The 12,895-nt window shown below is 35.0% G+C and overlaps 1 protein-coding gene across 5 annotated transcripts in view; it reads right to left on the reverse strand.

The window, feature by feature from the left end:
- Positions 1 to 12,895, reverse strand: part of si:ch211-163l21.11 (inositol 1,4,5-triphosphate receptor associated 2) — a 60,175-nt gene that overhangs the window by 11,132 nt on the left and 36,148 nt on the right. For all 5 annotated transcript variants that reach the window (XM_051924656.1, XM_051924654.1, XM_051924655.1 and 2 more), the window contains 3 exons: positions 6,163 to 6,310; positions 5,218 to 5,261; positions 4,994 to 5,044 (listed from right to left, as the gene is read on the reverse strand). In XM_051924656.1, coding sequence (XP_051780616.1) covers positions 4,994 to 5,044; positions 5,218 to 5,261; positions 6,163 to 6,310 — 243 coding nt within the window. The remainder of the gene's footprint in view (positions 1 to 4,993; positions 5,045 to 5,217; positions 5,262 to 6,162; positions 6,311 to 12,895) is intronic.

The following is a 12,895-nucleotide window of genomic DNA, read 5'->3' on the forward strand; positions in this document are numbered from 1 at the left end:
CCAGGTTGCACTTCAAACTGTCTATTTGCTTAGTGATGCCCTGGTCCAGATCTAGTAGGAGATCCCAAAGGACACCATCCGTCGTCTCATTAGGATCATGCCACGACATTATCAGGCATGCATATAAGCACGTGAGGGCCATACAAACTACTGAGTACGATTTTGAGTTGCTGTAATGAAATTTCGGCAAAATGGACTAGCCTGCCCCATCATTTTTTTACTTTGATTTTCGGGGTGTCTTTGAATTCAGCCCTCCGTAGGTTGATAATTTTAATTTCCATTAAATGATGTGGCATTACCCAGTTTATATCAGTATAGATATCTAGCATGACTTTTTTTCCCATTGAGATCTGATGTGTTTTCAAAGTATTCCTTTAATCTTTTTGAGCAGTTTGTTTTGGTTTACAGTGTACATTGAAATATATAAGAATTGGTTTTGAAAAACTACAGAGATGAAAGGTTGTAGTACACAAAATGTACTGAAAGATGACTAAGAGATGAATGACTAAGAAACCAGCAGATGCCCTGTAAACAACTGAAATGGCAGTTGTTACAAACACAAAAATTTCAAGGTTGGAGGCTCAACCCAAAGGGTAGAAGAAGAAGAAAATAATAAAATGGACTTTTATTTTATGTAAGTCATTTGGCTATAAACCAACAAACCCACCAGAGCAAAATGTATGCATTGATTGACACTGTATGTAAATTCAATAGTTTATAAAATGAACCTTTCTTTTGTTTCTCGGACATTCTGATCATGCTGTAATGGACTATCGTGAAGGGTGCATCCTTCTCAGTATGGTGTGCTGCAGGGGTAATAAATGACACAGATGGACAGGATTTTCTCCTGCTTGATTACTGACTCCAAAGGGTTTTTATCAGACTTGTCCAGTTAGATGATAAGTTTCTTTCTTTAATTAAGATGTTGATTTCTACCATAATAATAGTAAAAACAAACATTTATGTTTGACTCTCTCTAGAACTTTTCTATGTTGCTGCTTGCACTCTTTATATTATTGTTAGTGTTTAACTTAGACAAAGTGCTCTTAATGTGCTAGTTGTGTTTCCTGCTTAAGATGTACGGTTGATCTCACTTGTTAGGCATGTTGTCCCTATTGAAGACCACAAATAACCAGTTAACAAACTGTATAACATTCTCATAACAGCTTAATCTAATTTAGGGTAATGGGTGGCCAGAGCCTATCCCACCAGCACTGTGCATAAGGAAGGAAAAAGCCCTAGACAGATTGTCAGTGCTTTGCAGGATATGTCCTCAGCAATGCTTATTCATGGACAATTTTGAATTGCCAGTTATCTTAATTTGCAAGTCTTTGAGGATGATGTAAGTGAAAAGTCAAGTAAAATGACACCTTTTATTGACTACTAAAAAGATTACAATATGCAAGCTTACGAGGCAACTCAGGCCCCTTCTTCAGGCAAGATGTAATCAGGATGATGGAAGAAGCTGAAGTCATCTGGAGAAAAATCCAAACCCACTCTCACCCAGGGAAAACATGCAAACTCCACACAGACAACAAGGGGCACAAGAATCAACCAATGAGGCAGCTGTGCTACACATTGAGCCAACAACATTGCCCAGTTAATTATCGTTGCCCAGTTAATTAACTAGAAACATGCAAATAAATTTGACTGAGGGCCATGATTATAACAAGCTAGATCAGGTTTTCCATCTTTATGTAAAACAGGATCCTTCTCATGATTTTGCTGATTTCAGTATTATTCATTTCAATTATAGTTGCATTTATTTGATTTAATTGCATATAATTAATATCTAAAAATAAAAGTACTTGTGGATATTAACCCTACATCTTAGAAAATTAAAGGAATAAATTTAAAGGTTTATGTAGTAAAATGTAATATGAAATGAAGTCCAGAAGGGTTTAACAATTATTTATGCAGAACACTGTGCTCAACAGTCTCTATGTTGATTTTTAAAAAACATATACATAGATATTCAGAATTTAATTTTGGCTTTAAAAATCTTTAGATTTAAAAGTTGCTAAGAATTGCATGTTTGTATGTGTTTTATTTTTTAAGTGTAATACATTCTTAAAGGTCACTCATTTAGTTACTTAGCATATTTGGAGAGATGCAAATTGATGGTGGGGGGGAAAATCCCTCTTTATAGCTGCAGGACACATTAAAGAAGATTAAAGCTTTTAATTTTTGCCATAATTTTACATGTGATTGCTATATGTTTCAATGTTTTGGTCATCAAGTACACAGAGCGGTAAAAAAAAAAAGCTATGTACAATGTTAAATGTATTTACCAATATCCATCCATCCATTATCCAATCCGCTATATCCTTAATAAAGGGTCACAGGTCTGCTGGAGCCAATCCCAGCCAATACAGGGCGTAAGGCAGGAAACAAGCCCACCGCAGGGCACACACACCCACACACTAGGGACAATTTAGGATCGCCAATGCACCTAGCCTGCATGTCTTTTGGACAGTGGATGGAAACCGGAGCATCCAGAGGAAACCCACACAGACACGGGGAGAACATGCAAACTCCACGCAGGGAGGACCCGGGAAGTGAACCCAGGTCTCCTAACTGCAAGGCAGCAGCGTTACTGCTGTGCCACCGTCTCACCCTATTTACCAATATTTTACCCCTTAATATTACAGTGACTGATTACAATAAATTACACCCCCAAACATATTTTATGTATGCTTGTGTCTAATTACCATATGGTTATTATACAGTATTTGGCATTCACCATCTGTGTAAGGTTTGCACATGTACTAGTGTCTGTGTTGTTTTTTCTCTGCATGGTCTGGATTTTCTCCCATAGATCCAAAGACATGCATATTTTAATTGGCTCGGTATCACTGAGAAGGGTGAATGGTTCATTGTGCTCTGCAATTTGTTGGTTCTTTTTCCAGGATTAAACATTATTAAATTTGATGAGATTGTTTTGTCAGTATTTCTTCAACAACATATGTAGATAGTCTATAAATACTTCAACTAGACACATTACTGTTTGCATGCATATCCTTGCATATTTATTATTTTCACCAATTTTTGACACAGTTGCATCTGTTTGGTTAGTAGCAGATGTGCCCAGCTGGTATTTGCAAGTCAGTCAACACAATTGCTGAACACAGAGTGAGCTTGTTTTCTGTGCTGTTGTGTCATTTTTAATGACAGTTTGACTGTTCCCTAATTGTATCTAAGGTCTGATCATGTTAAGAATTGGATATGGATATTGGATGTGTGGCGCAGAATGAAAAAGTGTTGTATGCTTGCATGTAAAGAGAACTTTGAATCGGTGTGTATTTCCAGGTGTAGAATCTGTACAGCAATTACATTCACATCCACAGTGAAGTTTTTAAACAAAAAAAAATGCAGATCAAACCAGAAGGACATCTTATAGGCGATTTCTTCAGGGTTATACCGTAAATAAACAGAAGTCTTTTGAGCATATACCCTTACTTTTTACTATATTACTCTAAGCTGCATTATTTAGAAGATAAAATAATGAGTGCATTATATGAGGAAGTTCTTATGTTGTAATGTTTCTGAGGGGTGCTTTTGTGAGAATGTAGGAAATTAACTGAAAACTAGGGGAACTGATATACTTTTAAATTTCTGGACAGACTCATATTTGCTTTACAGGTTCTCCTAATGGTGAACCATTGCTGTCATGTAACTGAAAGATAACAAAGACTTAGAACAAAGTTTAAGACATTTTATCTGTTCCTGCCTTGAGCAATTTATGTTATTTGTTCTTTCATGAAATATATATTGTAGAAGCTATTATACATTTTATACTCTTCAGTTGTAAGGCTTATATTTTGATTTAGCTGAATCTGTCCAAAATATATCTGTTATCTTTCACACACACAATTATTGTATAGTGGTCTGGGCTCACAATTGGAAGGATATTTAACAAAAATAAATGTAATTGATTTCAGTTGACCTCTAGTATTACTACTGGGTCTAAGCCTAGAAATATTTTAGAGAGAAGAAAGCAGGTTTGGTTTTGTTCATGTGAGAGTGAAAATAGGAGTTGTATTAAAGATAACCTTAAGGTTTTCAAATTCTAGGAAGGATCTAAATATAGAATCATATTAATGTTCTCAACCTTTTTAGAAAGGCTTCTATCTATCTATCTATCTATCTATCTATCTATCTATCTATCTATCTATCTATCTATCTATCTTACATATTTAATAACAAGTAGGAGGCTCTAAACAGGGCAGTGTAAACACCCTATATAATAAATTATTGTCATGAGCAATTAAAAGTGCTTGGGAAACACTAATTGCTACATATTATTAATTAGTCGACCATTATTTTGTATAGCATGTTTCATACAATATACTGTCACTAGATGTTTGGAATAAGTAGTACAAAAAACAGAATTGACATAAAACATTACACAATGTAGATTCCAATTCTAAATTAAAAAATGACAGTTCATTAAGTTTCTTTGAAACCCCTACAGTAGCCTACATATGATAAAAATATAAAAAATAAGTTTTCATACAACTGTATGTTGTGTTCTGCTCCTGTTTGTCCCTTTTTGTCATTTGTCTTGAAGGTGAATGCATCATAGCAGACTTTGTTTTACCTGGCCATGACTATCTAGCCTTGTAATTGGCTGCATTCAAATTAGATTTGTTAGACTTTCTTTTACAGGCATGATGTGACATGGAGGGCCTGCCTGCATAGATCATATATTAATGTTGACAAACATCTCTGCCAATTTCCATCTGTACTGTAAAAATCTTCAACATATAAGGTGAGGAGGGTGCATGATGTGATATCCTTCTCTAAGTGAACTTGCTTATATCATTTTCATTCTAATTTTAATATAATTATGAGGTGACTGGGACAGAATTATGTAAAAGATATGCCGCAAACTAAAGAAAATGTGCTCTCGAAAAGAAAAGCAGTGTTTGGAAACCATTGAGTGCCTTTTGCGACAGATACAGTGGAAAGATTGCCTAAGTGACTCTCATACCTGCAGGTGCTTAGGAATAACTGCAATGCTCACTCTTCTTCTCACAGGGTGCTGTAGGGGACAGACAAGGATAGAGTTAGAAATACTATAAAAAAACATCATTTTACAAAGGATTTTGATTTTCCTTTATGATATCTAATCACAACATACCTTTAAAAGTAACCTGGAAATACTGAGCTATTAACCTTTCAGATATCTAATTTCTGGCAGACTTAAGTATTTACCTGGAGTGAGGGCCGCTGTAGCTTTTGACGTGTCTCACTTTCATCTGAAAAACATAGAAAATGCTACTTTAACCCTTTGTTCAGAGTTTTTCAGGATATGAAGAGGAGCAACATTATGTAAGTACATTTTTTGTATTACAAAGCACATGGAAGAGGACCAGACATCTACATATAATGCAACATTTCCTGTTTCCACTGTCCTTAGTCTTTTAATTACTGAAGGCAAAAGATGAAGGAATTTGTTTCTGATTAAAAACTGTTTCTATAAAAGAGACATATAATTGCTGTTGCTGAGAAGGAACTGTGGCTAACAAATGTGAGGCAATAAAACTCACATATTCCATTCAGAGATTAAGCTTCATTAATTCAGTAAATGTTTACAATATATTTGAGGAATGATAAAGTGGCATCATGCTTATCTCTGCTGACACATAAATTCAGGGCCCTGGATCCAGTCATTATAAATGTGTTTGTGTGTGCTTTCTCCAGGTACTCCAGTTTCTGTTCACATTGCAAAGACAGACATGTTAAGTCAACTACTCACACTAAATTGATCCAATGTGGTGTGAGTGACTGTGACGTGCCTTAGACTATGAAAAAAAGTGGCTTTTGAAAATTGGTATATGAATGGCCTAGGTTTGGAATACTAAATACATTTTAAAATCAAACACAATGTAATATTTTTTTTAGAATAAAATTCTTTTACCATTTCAATCAGAAAAATGTGATCAAAGCTTCTGTTGTTATTTTTATTAGCAGTTCTATCTTGACATGATGTGATAACTTGAAATCTAAGAGTGTGCTTTGTGATGGCTGATGTGTCATGGAAGGTTGCTTCCTGCCTCATGCTACAGAGATAGCCTATGAATCTGAGGTACTGAAATGAAAATAGCTGATTGTCTGTGAGGTACATTTTCCTTCCTTCTCTGCATCAGTGAACCTCACCTCTGCTGTCACTAAGCTTGCGGCTGTGGACATTTCTCTGAACAAGCCTCTTTGTCTCTTCAAGCTCTGTATGCTCCTTTGCATGACGTCGTTTGAGATTTTCCACATGAACTACCATCAGCTCCACGGCACGGCTCATTCTGGCCTCCTAAAGGTGGCAACAGAGCAAGAGGTAAGATTCAAAAGTGATGTTAAATATGATTTAGAAAAAGCAGTAAAAAAAAATGTTTTTCAATTCAAATTTTAGAGGCTGCTACAGTTAGAAACTGTCTAACTATTTTAGAAAGATGGTCAAAATCCAAAGCAAAGCTCTGTACAGTTCATTGTGACACAGTCAAAAAACAATCACACATTTTGATCTGAGGCCATAATGCTTTCTGCTTTCAGTTTGCAGATCGATCTACAGCCCCATATTCACCTATGTGAACTCTACATACGTCCTCAAAGAATGAGATGGCATTACCTGCACAAATACTGTACTACAGTAGCTGAAGATCGAACAGGAAAGTGCTACTTCTTGAGCACATACCACTCTGGACACAAGCATTCTGTTGTGTTTGATAGTAAAATTGGCCTCTCTCCTGCAGTGTGCCTCTGAGGCCAGTGCTTGCTTTACTTCTGCAGAGTATCTAAATTTTGTCAGCTGGATATTTGGTTTGTGATCACAATCTCGCCCCACTACTCTGTCAGTGATACCCATTTTGTATGAAAATCACCAATCAAATGAAAGCATGCTATATGCCTTCTTAAATGGCATAAATGCATGGATGTCTGCTGATCTGTCGTAATTGAACATAAATAAAACCAAATTGCTTATTGTGGGATTTCCTAATCAATTTAAAAAGCTTGACTTCTATCTCAGTTTCCATTAACTTTCCTCATGGCCCACCTTCACCAACTATGGAGTCATGCCCTAATGCAATCTGGGTTTTTAAATAACATCTCTGCAGCAGTCAGAATGTGTTTACCACAAAATGCTAGAGTCTGACCATTCCTCTTGTTCTCTGATGCAAGAATATATCTTGCATTCATTACATCTCCCTTGGATTAATGCAATTTCAAATGCCTTCCTTCTCAGATTATCTAAAGATTACAGTCTAATCCCAGAGGTCTATATAGATAGTTCCAATTTCTGTACGATACTAAATTATTTTCTAAACTATTTTACTGTTTTACAAGCTGTCAATTTTATCTCTCCATATTAGTTCCCTGTGCTGCTTACTTTATACTGAAATGCCAAAATATTCTTCATAGCAGAATATTTTAGTAGCTCTGACATTACCTTCCTTCTTTCCAAATTACAGAGTTCAGGTCGTCCTTCACAATATATTTTATTTATGCTTGCTTCTATTTCTAGTCATTGTGATTTAACTTCAAGTATTTCTCAATTAATTTTTTTAGTATGACAGAGAGATCTATAGCACTATGAAAGACCACTCTCATTGCTAGAAGACAACATTTCTTCTTTTTTCCTATAAATGTTCCAGTATTTTCATGACCATGTTCATTAAATTACATTTTTTTACATCTAGTGTTGACACTCCCCCACACACTTTTTATTCTTTCCCCTTAATCCTCTAAGCAATGTAGGTTGATTAAATTAAATTAAATATTATTGCACGGATTCAGCGGGTTGGAAAATGGATGGATGGATGCATGGTTTTTCATTGCTCGTCTTGTCTTCAGGAAGTTTCTATGACTCTTAAGATTCATCTTTGACAACCTCTTTTATTGTCATTTTAATCAAAGATTTTGATGGCTGAATTTACCATTAGGGTGACATACATACTGTATGTTCTGGTTGGTTAATATGGGTGGGGCACAATCAACACATCTGTCTAAAAGGTCACTTTTATGAGATCATATATTTCATGTGTTACTATGCTGCAAAAAACAAAAAGTCCACATGGATGGTCATTCAAAATGAGTATCTAGTACTGCAGCAAAAAACACAAATATATGAGAGTAACCTTAGAGATAGTCAGGAAATGACTAATAGCAACCTTGGCAACAATGTCCAATTTTGCAGAGTCCCAATATGATGACATAAAGGTAAACAACAGTGTGATGGACAAAGTGTCCTCTGCCTTAGATAAAATGCACCAAACAATGCCAAGCCTAAACAAAGGATCCCCTTTCCAGTGTTTTATTTTATTTGGCATAAATATACAATCCCTCAGTTACACTATGACCTTTTTGCCACAAAAATCCTTTCAAAAATCTTTATTCAATGGTTGATAACTATACTATCCAAAGAAAGGTGATTTCCTGCAGATGAAGTGTTACATTAATCTAGGAGTTTCTTACATTTATTGTAAGATTTTTATTTTACTTAGGAGACTGTTCCTTTAATGTGGAAACTGACATCCTTCATATATTCTACTACTCTGGGCAATGCAATTTTCTACGCAGTGGTGTACTAGATTAGTAATATCACTTCAAGATAGACGCACTGAATTAACAATATAATTAAATGGGCAGGCTCAGTTATGGGAGGCACTCTGGACAAAAAAAAACAAAACTGAGTGCCATTATGAACAATGATCCACTCTCTGACACCCTAACACTGAGGGATTTTCAGACGAAAAATTAATTAGCAGAAGTGTCTCAAAATGCTACTGGGGCTCCTTTATACCAACAGCAATATGTCAGCATAATGCCTCACTGTGACTGAGACAAGTCTGAATATTTACGTCTTTTTAATTTTCATCTTTTTAGTCATTCCGGTGTGTGTTCAGACAATAGCGTGTATTTCTATCTATCTATCTATCTATCTATCTATCTATCTATCTATCTATCTATCTATCTATCTATCTATCTATCTATCTATCTTCTGTAAAAAAAAAAGCCAAATGTTCTCTTGGGGACAAAATGTACAAAAATGTAAAAAACAGTGTAAAGTTGATCCAATGTAAGGTTTTGGATTTTATTTTCTAATAAAATCTATGTAACTTAATTTATTTTAACATATGTGATATTCATAATATCGGAGTGTGTAATGGGATGGTCTTCAGTTAAGAGTGAAGTGAGGGGGGAATCTTTTGAGTTTTGATACCCTGGACCTGTGAGGGTTTTAATCCAGTATTTGTGCTGGCCCTGCAGACAGACATGGACTAAATGGGTGGCAGATTGGTACACTCAGAGCCACCAAGATCTTAATGGCCAGAAGACTTCAGAAATGATACTGAACTTTAGGTGACATCTACTCCATAAATGTTCATGGAATAGTAGTTACCACGGTACCATCGTTTAAGTGCCCACCCTCCACGATCTCTATAAATCCGTGACCAGAAAACTTTCTGACAGGATCATTTCTTTCCTATCCGGGCAACCACAAAGTTCAACCCCTTCATTCAGAAAAAAAAATAACACAATCATTATCAGGACCAAAAGACACAAAAATAGATTTTTTATCACTTGCATCGCCTCTTATTTATCATTGCAGCATTTTTTTTTATTTTGTTCCAAATAACTGAGCCAGTTAAATGAATACTTAGGAAACAAACACATTAACAGATATTACCCAAATACTGTAATGACTACTGCACCATTACTTACACAAATTTTATTTGTGTATGTGTGTGTATATATATATTTCCACAAGGACAATTTACTTTATGTATTTATCACCTGTACACTGTAAAGGAACTGAAGGTAGTGAAACCGTTGCTAACCAACAATTACAGGACAGACAATACCTAAAATGAAATAATAATTCTCTTAATAGTACTAGGGGGCACTGTGTTTCAGGTTTCTGATGATATTTCGAAGCCTTTCTAATTCTCCCCAGTAAAATGCAGAGAGAGGAATACCAAGAACAGCTGGTACTTCTTGAGAAGCTCTTGTTATGATTTGTGTTTATTTTAAATTAATTACTCTTCTCTTGGAGCTCCGGTTACTACAGAAGTGAATTTTGGCATCTGTTTTTGGATTAGACATCACTTTCTAATGGTTTTATATTTTTGAGTATTTTTTTGGCACCATCATTGTTTTTCTGGGCACTGCCATTTTAAATGTTAATTGTTTTGCAATTTCTATGCAATAATACTGCTAACCTGCAAGTGTTGGTTGTTATGTACTTCTAGAAATAAAAAAACGTGAGTGTGCTCTCTTTGACTTTCTTGTATACTGAGATGGAGGAAAAAGTCATCAGAACCAATTTCAGTTGTGCAATATTTCACAAATATCACATCTCTTTGTTTCTCATCATAACTAATTGATAATATCAATACACAATTATTTATCTCTATTTATAATCCAACCTTATATTAAAATCATATTTTCGCACTTAGGGAGGTCGAAAACAGTGGTGGAATTGTTTCATGATTACATATGCATTACCTAGATTATGTGCAAAGTAAAAAGAGTTATAGTCACCTAAAAACATAGAAAAAGTGCTAGTATTATATAATATTTGTTACAAGAAATTGCTATAGGTAAAACTACATTTAGCTACATTTAATTATGATAATGATGGTGGGTAAGAAAAATGTAAAATTAAATGTATTACCAGGAACACAACAGGGACGTAGCAGCTTATTGTTCCCATTATATCTTTATATTTACATGGCATGTTCAATGTTTACACGTTATTGTTAAACTGATGATGTATAAATTCAAATTAATAATGGTTATTGAAAGAATATGTGTTATATTGAATACAGTTTTTAATATCATGTACACATTTATATTTCCATGATACAAAAAATTTAGATGGTTGTTTAAATAAAATACTACTTCCAGTTGAGTAATTTTTCTCAAATTTCATATCTGTTTGCTTTTTATCATTATAAATATCTATACAAAATTTGAATCATCCATCTGTAACTATAACCATAGTTTGCTTGAAAATTCATGAAAGCATTTAGTTAAAGTACCACTTCCAGTTGCTGGAAGTGGTCCAAAAGTTGATAGGATTCCTTATTTTTGATATAAAGCAGGTGTAGAAAATCTCATTGAGTTAGGTCTAAGCGTTTTCGAGTTATCGTGTTTACACACAGACAGACATAATTTCAAAAATGGTATTTTCGGACTCAGGAAAGTCTAAAATGTCAAGATTCATCAAAATCTTGAGGTCAAATTTTTTGCATGATTCCTATACTTTCTCTATACTATGTATACAAAAAAAGCAAAAAAAAACTAAGATCGGGAGAAGATACATAGTCATTTAAACAGTCAAAACCAGGATTTAAAAACTATCTTTCAAAAAAGCACAAACCAAAAATCAAAGTCCAGAAGATATGTCAAGAATTAATTAATGAGGGAATCAAGAAATGATAGTATCTTCAAACACTGAAGTGTTAGGTGTTATCAGGAATATCAGATGACAGGGCATTAGCAACAACTTTTTATCCCATTGCCCTGTAAACATTACACACCGCGTAATTCCGGGTTTTTTTCTAGGAAGCATATAAACAAATAGCTGCAGCCGTAAAAAAAATAAATGTGGCTATTAAACAGAATAATATCATTTTAATAATGTCAAAGACTCAACAAAACAAGAAACTAACACTATAATCCAGATCTCCATAATCAAAACCAACCAGTTCTTGGTATTGACCCTTTTTCTGGCAGTTTGACATTTCTTTTCCCAGTCACCTCCATTATTCTAGTTTGCCTTCCTTTTTCTTGGCAAAGGTAACATCACCACACAGTAATACTTGTGCTTATGGCAGGTTATCAGAAAATAATAGAAGACCCAGACTTAAAAGACCCTCTGTCGTAAAGATGTGGGAGTTTGAAAGTTTTAAGAGTGATAAGCGGCTAGGTAAGAGCGGCATTTAGGAGTGGCAAGTGGGGCGACCGCCTCAGGCCCTGCACGTAAGGAGGCCCCACTTTTGAGGTCCGTGTTTCCCGCTCAAGTGGATTTGACAAGTTATATTCTCCAGTATATATATATATATATATATATATATATATATATATATATATATATATATATATATATGAGATATATATTCAGTACATGTATGTCTTTGAAAACATTCTATAGTCCAAATATTAATGCACAAAAACATGTATCGCTAATGATAACCAGCTGACATGACATCAGCGTGAGTTATGACTATGACATCCTGCATATCAAAACTCAGAGTATACTTGCAATTTGGGTACTTTTCTAGAAGAGGCCTTGCTAATTTCCACGTGACACCACATTGCATTTCACACTGTTGTGGTATTGTCATGAATTATGAATTGCACTTTTTTAATAGATTATATCGCTATATTTTGATAAAGTCTGCATGTTATCTTGCAAAAAATTTGACCGAATACTTTAATGTGAAAGTCCGTTGTATGTTAACATTATTTTTATTAAATTCGTGCGCAAGTTTGTACACTCCATACATACCGGTGACAGCATTTGACGCAACCGGCCCTGCGTGGGGTTGGTCAGCCTTAGGCCCTGCACACCCCTAAGGTCGCCTGTGCGGCTAGGACACACCTGATGGGAGGAAAAGAGGCCAGAGGTGCTTAAGAGAGAGGAGGTGAAAAGGTGACTACTGTGTAGTTCTTGAGGTGAGAAAGTATACCAACCATCCAATGGGATAGTCAGATACCTTTATCTGTATGAGTAAGGCTTAGAGTGGCATAGCGTTTTGTTATTATGTTATTAGTATGTATTTTGTTACTTCTACATTTCATCTACCATTGTGTATTTACGTGTTTTATTATCCGATTTCCTAATTTATTTACAACTGGGCTTCCCGCATGTTATTCTGTGCTAAGGGTTGTC

This window comes from Erpetoichthys calabaricus, chromosome 3, assembly GCF_900747795.2.
Source record: "Erpetoichthys calabaricus chromosome 3, fErpCal1.3, whole genome shotgun sequence".
In the NCBI taxonomy this organism is placed as follows: Eukaryota; Metazoa; Chordata; class Cladistia; order Polypteriformes; family Polypteridae; genus Erpetoichthys; species Erpetoichthys calabaricus.